This window comes from Neophocaena asiaeorientalis, unplaced genomic scaffold (assembly GCF_003031525.2).
Source record: "Neophocaena asiaeorientalis asiaeorientalis breed wild unplaced genomic scaffold, Neophocaena_asiaeorientalis_V1.1 scaffold36, whole genome shotgun sequence".
In the NCBI taxonomy this organism is placed as follows: Eukaryota; Metazoa; Chordata; class Mammalia; order Artiodactyla; family Phocoenidae; genus Neophocaena; species Neophocaena asiaeorientalis.
The window spans coordinates 1972758-1983168 of record NW_020174149.1 but is presented as its reverse complement, the minus strand read 5'-3'; the positions used below and the strand labels follow the sequence as shown (position 1 = coordinate 1983168).

The 10411-nt window shown below is 36.7% G+C and overlaps 1 protein-coding gene across 3 annotated transcripts in view; it reads left to right on the top strand.

The window, feature by feature from the left end:
• The window catches only part of ADAM22 (ADAM metallopeptidase domain 22), a 232614-nt gene that overhangs the window by 192570 nt on the left and 29633 nt on the right, over positions 1 to 10411 (top strand). For all 3 annotated transcript variants that reach the window (XM_024755073.1, XM_024755072.1, XM_024755071.1), the window contains 3 exons: positions 3160 to 3328; positions 6313 to 6427; positions 8820 to 8910. In XM_024755073.1, coding sequence (XP_024610841.1) covers positions 3160 to 3328; positions 6313 to 6427; positions 8820 to 8910 — 375 coding nt within the window. The remainder of the gene's footprint in view (positions 1 to 3159; positions 3329 to 6312; positions 6428 to 8819; positions 8911 to 10411) is intronic.

Here is a 10411-nt window from a genome sequence, read left to right as displayed (position 1 = left end):
AAAAAAAAAAAAAAAAAAAAAAAAGAAAACTAATAAGAACCTACTATATAGCACAGAGAACTCTACTCAATATTCTGTAATGGCCCATATGGGAAAAGAATCTAAAAAAGAGTGGACATATATATAACTGATTCACTTTGCTGTACACTAACACAACATTGTAAATCAACTGTACACCAATAAAAATTAAAAATAAAATAGATAAACAACAACAGCAAACAAAAACTAAGAAAGCTGAAGTCCTAAGTCAGTAATGGGGAAAACCAAGAAATAACCCAATACATACTGTCAGTCCCAAAAAGCTCAAAAATGGGCAGTGTCATCTACTTCTGGAAGAGGGAGTAAATGAGTTGGAGATTGGGAAAGGATCTAAAATAAAGAAGACAGGTGAAGTCTGTTAGAGAAGCTGCTAGATCCACAGATTGCTTCCCTGACTCAGCTAAATTGGGGATTGCTCACCCTCCCATAAAAGATTTGAGCGTTACAGTCTGCAAAAAATAAAACAGAAGGTTTCCAAACTGAAGGACAGCAGGAAATATCAATATCAGATTTGTATAGAAGTGCTCCAGCCTCATTGGTATTCAGTCAGAAAGTCCTAGAATTTCTCATCATCTGTCTGGTTCCCCAACTCAAATATGAGCAGATTATCAGATTTGTGAAGAAAGACTCTAACATGAAAAGAGAGAGAGAGAGGGAGAGAAACCAACAACAGAAAATACAGCCACCAGCTATCAACATTTATCAGAGATAAGACATTTCTATCATGAAACAAGAATAGAGTGCTATTTTTTAAAATGAGGAACATTAAGAAAAGAAAAGAAAGGCTGTTGGAAATTAAAAACACGATGGCAGAAATTAAACTCAATAGTTGAAATTATCTCCCAGAAAATAGGGCAAAGAGGGAAAGAAGGGGAACATAGAGCAAAGCTCCCCATTTTGGAATGGAAATAATAAAGAAAAGAGAAAACAGCAGGGAGGAAATTAGCAATGAGTACCTCCAAGAGAATTATCTAGAACTGCTGGACTTGAATTTCCATATTGCCAGGCTCACCAAGTGCAAGGTGCAATGAGCGAAATTAGAGACACATCAAAACTTATCGTTAGGAAATTTCAGAACCTTAGGACAAAGAAAAAGATCCCAACTGTTTCCAGAGAGGAAAGAAAGAAAGGATCGGGCATTAGAATGGTTTAGGGTCTATCAATAAGAGCCCTGGGATCCAGAAGACAATGGAGAAAATGATTTCCAAACTAGAATTCTGTACCCAGGCAAAATATGAATCAAGTGTGAGGGTAGAAAATAAAGTCACATTTAAATACGCAAGTTTCCCCCGAGTTTACTCCCCTATGTCCTTTCTCAGGAAGCTATTAGAAATTGTGCTGCACCAAAATGAAGAAGTAAAAACTAAGAAAGAAACACAGGGAATTTAGGAAACAAGATACTCACCATGGAACATTATCAATAAGAGCCCTGGGATCCAGAAGACAATGGAGAAAATGATTTCCAAACTAGAATTCTGTACCCAGGCAAAATATGAATCAAGTGTGAGGGTAGAAAATAAAGTCACATTTAAATACGCAAGTTTCCCCCGAGTTTACTCCCCTATGTCCTTTCTCAGGAAGCTATTAGAAATTGTGCTGCACCAAAATGAAGAAGTAAACTAAGAAAGAAACACAGGGAATTTAGGAAACGAGATACTCACCATGGAATGAGATATGGCAATCCTCCAATGAATCGTGAGGGGAAATCCAAGATGTCCAGCTCTGAACCATTTACAGGAGCGGAGCCAACCAAATCAGATAGGAGCAGAGGAAACTTCAGGTGGAAACTCCAGGAGAGATTATTTCAGGAAGGTGAACTGATGTTCAGACACATCTTAAGTGGAGATTTTGGCAGCAGAATTGGACTAATTTTGAGGTAGTGATACTTCAACAAACAAATAAGAGACTTGCTAATCTGAGGGAAAACAAAAAGGTGTACAAGGAAAAGAAAGGGGTTTAATTATGGCGTACTGTATCACTCAACTAAATAATATTTACATAATCATAATAATGCACAATTTGTTATTGATTTAACTATCGATCAACAAAATATGTGATGGAATGTAGGGGAGAGATGAATTCTCAAATTCCATAGAGGGAAGTCAACTGATAATACTTAAAATGGAAAAATTAAAAATAGTGATACAAACTCATTATTTAAAGATATGTACATAAAAAACAAATGAGTGAATTAAGAGTAGAAACTGGTTTCCTTCAGGGAGGGATATACGGAGCAGTAGGGGGCAGTGGATCGCTTTATTGCATTTTAAAAACCAGTTTGTCTCTATGTGCATGCGTAATTTTGCTAAAAATAAAAGAATGGAGATTTTTATAGTAGCACTGACATGGTACCATATGCATAAATTGATTATGAATATACATTTTCAGTTCCCATCCTGCTTATTTAATTTATTTATTTTTATCCTGTTTATTTTTTATTCCTGCATAATATGTGGGCTTGCTATTTTAAGTAGCTGTTGCAGTAGTATAGTCTTCTCAAATATACAGTTGATCCTTGAACAACACTGGTTTGAACTATGAGGGTCCACTTTTACGTGGATTTTTTTCAACAAATATGTGCTACAGCACTACACAACTCCCCATTGGTTGAATCTGTGGACGTGGAACTTGGATTTCCGACTGCGGGGAGGGGTGGCACTCCGAAACCCCACATCGTTCAAAGGTCAGCTGTAATTTGTTAATAGAACAATCTTTTTTGGGAAATGTAAACCCAAACCAAAAATTCTCATCCTTGTTTGAAATATATTTGACATCTTGAAACCTACTTATTTATCAAGTCAAATGCTAGTAATAATGGCTTACTTGACTTGTACGTGGTAGCCAAGGCAAAATGATAAAGCCATTTCAATTCAGGCCCTTGTTATAATAATTATGTTTAAATCTTAAAATATATCAATATCTCTGAAAGGAATTAGATCAAAAGGTTCAATGGCTGTCTCCATTTAAAGGTTGAAAATGTTTATGCTACTGTTTTTTGTTAGATAATAAAGAAAAAGTAGAGAAAGTGATATTGCCTACTTTTAAGTTTTTAAGCATGTTCTCAAGATGAATGTGAATTCACGGAATCCCATTTTCTTTTTGCTCTCCATTTATTTTTAGTGGTGGGCATGTTAAGCTTGACGAAGATGTAGACCTTGGCTATGTGGAAGATGGGACACCTTGTGGTCCCCAAATGATGTGCTTAGAACACAGGTGTCTTCCTGTGGCTTCCTTCAACTTTAGTACTTGTTTAAGCACTAAAGAAGGCACTGTTTGTTCAGGAAATGGAGTAAGTATTCAGTACCTCACCATGGGGAACTATTCAGTCCTTTTATATCACAGAAACAGACAAGACCCTAAACTGCTTATTTCTGTAATAATCTAAAACATGCTTGTCCATGTTTCTCTAGCTGGTATGTGAACCGTCATGTGGTCATAGTCCTTTGAATATGTCTGCCGTGTAATCTGTGAAAGCCTGGGAATAAGAAAAACTTTAATGTTCCTAACCAAATTCTTTCATCTTCCTCTCCTATTAGGTTAAATTGATCTTTAATATAATGCTAGTTTTCTACAAGTGACTTAGGAGACAAATTTTAACAAACTATAATGGGATAAAAAAGGGAGTGCAAAGCAGGGGCAATGGCCACAATATTTAACAACTGGTATGATCCAGGCACTGACTGGTTAGAACAGACCATAAGTAACCGCCTTGGCCACAACAGTAGGTACCAGCTGAGAATAACTTCTAGAAATAGAAGCAAAATAATTAAGGAAATGTTTCTCAGAAATAAATGGAAAGAATGGTGGTATTTAAAAGACCAAATTCTATACGTTAAGTCATATATCTGATAATGTAGGTCCTATATAAGTAAGTTTATAGGTTAAATAAACATGCTCTATTAGTGATTCCAGTTTTGACATTTTCAGTTAGGAATTCGTACACTAATGAAAACTTCCTGTTCTTTTTCTTTTGGCATGTGCTATGATTTTCTTTTTATTCTCCTTCTGGATTCTTTGCTTAAACTGGTTATACTATGCAGTTGAGGTAAAGGACCCCTGTCCTGGAATTGTAAGCCTTCAGTCCTGGTCATTCCATGTATATCCCTAAGGGATATGCCAAGAATTTCCTTAGGGAGGTATTAGTAATTGTTACTTTTTGCCAAAGGATAGGGATTCTGATGGCACAGGAGAATAGAGAAGACATATAGTAAGTTGTTCTGCTCCTATAAAGAGATCTGCTAAGTCTTCTTTCCTTAATAATGAAGAGGATGCTAGGGAGAGATGCTTTTTGGGGGGATGGGAGGAAAGAATAATGGAATTCTTTCTTGATCATTATGCTAATGAATAACTGTATCTTATTCATCTAGAAGTCCTGAGTGTGAAGCACAGTTGTGTCAATTAACTATTTGTTTAAGGAATGAGTAAATGAGTGATAGACACAAGTAAATCAGGTGGCAAATAGCATCCAATAATTTTTAATAATTATGCATAATTATTATAAAGGTTATAGTCTGTGTATTTTTAATATAACTCTGTATATGTGACAGAAATTAAAATGAGAAATACAGTAGATATTCTCTATATAGTATACATCATGTAGGTTAAGAGTATGGGCTTGGAATCAGTCTGAGTTTAAATCCCAGCTCTACTCCTTACTAACTGGGTGAGATTGGGCAAACTACTTAGCCTCTCTGTGACTCACTTTCTTCCTCTGTAAAATGGGAATAATAATATTGCCTAGTTTACAGGATTGTTGTGAAGAATCAATGAATTAACACCTGTAACTTATATGTAATACTTAAAACGATCCTTGTGACATAGTGAGTGTCCAATAACATTAGCTATGACTGGTTTTATTATGATCATCGTACATGGGTGTCACTGTTCTTGTCACTATGTCACTGGTGCTGTTGTATGATATGGAAACATACTTGGAGAAACCAGTTGGCCTCGTTATGGTCTGTTGAAAAGATAGTGGTGAAGTGGGGTCTCAAATCCAGGCCTTTTTTTTTCTTCCTGCATGTTTGTTAATCTGCAGAAATTTGCTAATCTGAATTAATTTGAAATCTGCACTTTGTTAATCATATTTTATAGTTACATTTAGATCTGCATGTATGTTGTCTTCTGGCAAATTCAAGCAGACAAAAGACAAACCTATCCAGTCAAAATCTGTCTCCTGAAGCGCTTCTCTGATCTTAACCCTAACTGAATTCTCTCCTACTTCTCACTCCTTTCAAAGTTGCTTTGAATCATAGGACCTTAGGTATAGATTCTGTTTCCTGGATGTATAAATGAAGACATTATTGTCTGATAATTTTTAAAAATTTGGTGCCATTTTATGTGAATTTTTTTCCTAGGTTCTGTTTGAGGGAATTCTCAGTTTCCATGACCCTGAGGTAGCTAATCTCTAGAGCTTGGGCTGAGGTGCCCAGGTTACGGTTTTGTGAAGCTTTCTTCTCAGACCACTGCAAAGCCTCAGGCCTCCCCTCCTCTTTGTCAGATTTCTCTTTATCTCATCTGCTTCCTAAAAGATGAATAAAATTTTGGTTTAAAGATCCTTTCTTTAGAAGAAAGAAAACTTTAGGGACTTCCCTGGTGGCGCAGTGGTTAAGAATACGCCTGCTGGTGCAGGGGACACAGGTTCAAACCCTGGTCTGGGAAAATCCCACATGCCGTGGAGCAACTAGGCCCATGCACCACAACTGCTGAGCCCACACGCCGCAACTACTGAAGCCCATGCTCCTAGAGCCTGTGCTCCGCAACAAGAGAAGCCACCTCAGTGAGACGCCTGCACACTGCAACAAGGAGCAGCCCCCGCTCGCCGCAACTAGAGAGAAGCCCGCGTGCAGCAACAAAGAAAGACCCAACGCAGCCAAAAATAAATAAATTTATTTTAAAAGAAGAAGAAGAAGAAGAAAGAAACCTTTGTATTGGATAATTGGCAAATGATTATAATTCTGCTTAGTTTTTAAAATCTCCCTCATAAAATTTGAGTTATTGAAATTCAAACCAATCATTTCATTGATTTTTGTTTTAGACGTATAAATTCATTCCTCTGTTAAAATTCACTGTTCCCTCTGGGTCAACTGTTGATCTCTAGAAAATATTTTTTTAAGTACTTGAGTAAGATATAAAGTAGTAGTAGGAAGAAAGTACCAATAAATTTTGAGGCCCATCAAATTCTAGGCATATAATAATTAGAAATTAATGTTTATTTTTCATGCCTCTGCACCAGAGACTTGGCATTGACTCTAGATTGATTTTGGATTTCAGGTTTGCAGTAATGAGCTGAAGTGTGTGTGTAACAGACACTGGGTAGGTGAGGACTGCAGCACTTACTTCCCTTACAATGATGATGCAAAGGCTGGCATTACTCTGTCTGGCAATGGTAGGTACTTAATTTGGTCCCATTATGTTGTCGCTATGCACAAGGAAGGAGAAAACTGCCCTTCTGAAAGTTTCATTTCGATTATTCTTATATAACTCAAATATAAGTTAAATCCACATAATAATGAATTACAATATACACTTGGGGCCCATATTATGAAACTGATTGTTTCCATTAACTTGTAATGATATGAAATATTGAATATAACTTAGTCACCTGATTTAGCTGGATTTTGTCCTATATCAGACGGAGATTTTCCAAGTATTGTACTCATTTGGTGCTGACAACAGACCCTACCATTTCTTTTCAATGAAGAAAGTAGTCAAAATTCTTAAGTGTCTGATTTTATATTTTATATATTTTATATGTTTATATATTGGGACTGAATAAATGAGGAAAAATTGGAATTGATTTTAAAATATTTTGTTGACTTTAATATTCTTTCTTAAAGAACCTCATCTATATTCAACTCCAGTTCTGTAGCCTGAACTGTAGGTAATTCTAGAAGTAGTAACCTTGGCCAAGGTGCCTGGAAGGGGTTCGACATGTGTAACAAACAGTGGGTGCAGTTCTAAAAGCTAGAGTGGCCCAAATGGAGAAGTAGAAATTAAATGCAGATAGATACCTTGGAGATGAATGTCCCCTTTTAAACTATTTTTATCATTTCGTTATTGAGTATTCTTCTGCATAAAATAATGCTGAAATCCTGACGTCCATTCACCTCCAAAGAATGAGAAAATGATTATTTTCATTCTAATCATCCATACAGGTTAAACATCTTAGCCAATGTGACTTTAATAATGAAACTCACAGAATGATTAGGGTTTTGGCATCCTCAGTCTTAGCAATAGTAGTGTGGTTCCGGCAGTTAATACAGAGATGAAGCTATTCACGTCCGTGGATTTAAGTAACTCGTCAAAAGTCATACCATTGCTTAGAAGTAATCAGGAATAGCATTCAGGTTTATTGATCCCTGTTAAATCTCTGGAAGCAAAGGAAGGGTAGACAGATAGGCTAGGTCTTAGAGTAGGAAAATCTCAATGTCCCGGGGTGCATCTGTACCCACCCATCCCCCAGAAGACCTGGGCAGAGTGGAGTTGGCCAGTCTCCTAGATGCCCGAGCCATGCTATCCCCCGTGACTACCGAGGGCTCCCAGATAGGGAGGCTGCCATTTCTGTCATGGGGAATTGGAATCTGCTCCAGTCACCCATGATTACTGACCTTTGATGTCCAGAAGGACTCCTCAGGAGTGCAGCAGACAATGAGATGTATGAGCTGCTCTGGGTGAGAGCCCTGAAATTTAACATGGGGTGTAAGTCATTATCAGCAAAACCGGTCTCCTGGTATCAGAGCCAGGCCTTTTCTGCTCTTGGGCTCTCACTTGCACTTGTTGTCCAGGCCTTTGACTCACTGGGCCGCTCTCACTGCTGTGATCCCTTAAGGATTGCAGCGCAGCCTGCCTGACAGTGGATGCTGCCAGACACAACAGTGCCATTGCCCAGTCCTGAGCTCCAGCCCTGCCCTGGCCTCCTGTTAGTCTGGTGTAGCCTCGCTCTCACACCTCACCAGCACCAACCTCCAGCTCACCAGACTCTATCTTACCTTTGGTTTTTCCTCCTCTAGGATGCCACAGCCATTACTGTCAAGACTGGGAACTACAGTCTTCTATCATCTACACCACCTGAGCCCTGATTCTGTTCATCTGTAGGCATGTTTTCCCCCTTTAGAAGCTTATATTTACGTAGACAAAATAAGGACCTTACACTGGTTGTCAAAATGGAGTGATAGGAACAACAGCATTTCTAGAATTTCTGAGAAAGAGGTCAGGGTCAAAAAGAACATGGATTTCTAAATATTCCTCCCCAGAGGATGCTATGCTATATGGTGATACAGTAGTATCACCCCTCCTTTCTTCCCCTTAACTTTACTCTTCTTTCTTTTAGTTCAATGACCTTATTATATTTTCCAGAAAAATACATGGAAAATAAAACTGTGCAAAATGCACTTGGACAAGAATTAACAGGGAACATACAGAAATAACTATTTATTTTAAAAAAACAATTGATATGGATTGCTAAGTTATGGTCGATTTTTCTTCCCTTGAAAAATACCTACTTTTAATTTCAAGGTATATACGAATATCAGATCATTGTCATACACCTGAAAGTAATATAATGTTATGTGTCAGTTATATCTGAATAAATAAATAAAATTTGAAAAAAAAAGTTCTCTAAAATTAAAACTGTATAAAGAAAAAAATACCCACTTTTTAAAACAAATAATGTTATTAGTGTGATGATTACAGATCTGGAGAATAAAGTTCCTGAAAGAATTTTATATCAAAATTTCAATTATATACACTGATCTTCATTGTTTCTTTTTTCCCCCCAGGTGTTGCTGGTACCAATATTATAATAGGCATAATTGCTGGCACCATTTTAGTGCTGGCCCTCATATTAGGAATAACTGCATGGGGCTATAAGTAAGTGAAATGGCTCAGTATGTTACTGTCAAACTATACTTTAAAATATTTATCTAAACGAATTAAACATCTAGAAAGTTTTGTATCATTGGATAAATATACCTGCAGTGAAAATAAGTCTGGCTCAATATTCAATCAATGATTATTCTTGGCATGATTAGAGGTAATAATAATTTATCATTTTTTAGATTTTGAGATAACTCCCTTCTATTCTAAAAATACTGAGTATTTCTTAAAACCATTGCATGAAGTAAAATCAATCTAAATCATGTCTTATACAAAGGCCGTGTTGGTTTGCTCTTTAGTGATGCAGGTTCTCTTGACTTAAACCCGTTCCCCCAAATCTAGGCAAGATAGTGAATTAGAGAGCATAGCGCTTTAATAACAAAGGTCATATCAACAAGAACAACAGCAGGATCTGCTCCTGAGTGCTTTCACTGTGGCCATGCATCCTGCAAAGAGCAAAACCTCTCCACAGCCAGTATGAAGGAGGCATTGTTATTTGTTACATATGTGGGTGTTTTTGTGTGAAGAAAAAACTCCTCAGAGATGTAATTTGTTAAAATTGAAATTCAACTATAAGTTACAACTTTTAGAAACCTAATTCTTAAGCTTCAAAGTTCAACTTACAATTTTTTGGTTCTATTGATAAACTTGAAAAAGTTACACATTTTATAACTTTTGAATATTGGATCCCCTTAGCTAGGCATTTAGCTAGGTAAATGACCTCACACATTCCAAACTTATTTGTATACTTAATATGTTCATTTCCCTTTTTAAGTACTTCAATCTTATGATGTGAAAAATTTCGTTAGTATTCAAATAGCTTATTTATGTTTAATAAAGTAAAACTTAAATGTGACGAACCTTAAGTTTTTAAAATATTTCAAGTTAAAATCATAGTCCTACTGATCTCTGAAATGTTGTATCAGGTCCCCAGGCTTGGGGTGTTTCTCCATTTGGAAAGAAGTCCTGCAAATTTTGCTAGACTTTCTGCGTATTAGCCCATTTTATAGTTTTTTTTTTTTAATTCATAGATCAAATTTGGCTTACTAAAAGACTTGGGAATTAGACTTTTTTAGACTTTAAAATTACCCCAAACCTTTCAATAAACTAGGCATTACATAATCATTGGTTGCTGTTGTTGTTATTATTATTATTGCCCGACATGGTTTTCAGCCAACTGAATTAACAGAAACTTCCTTAAAAGTGTTTGTGGCTCTTGCTTGTTGTGAGAACAAAACCCAGAAAGTTTCTTTGGCTGAAAGGAGAGGGCAATTAGTTGACTGCCGGGATAAACTTTGTATGTTGTAAGTATTAAAATGCAGAAAGACATTTGTGCAAGGTTGTATTAACGAATAGCACAGACAGCAGGGTCAAGTTTAGCGTAATGGAGTTAACGTGGCATAGCACAGCGAAGGAGGGTACAGCATAGTGGTAATGCTTTGCCCTAATTAAATGGGTACCTAGCTCTGTACCAGCTCATAGATACTCAGTACCT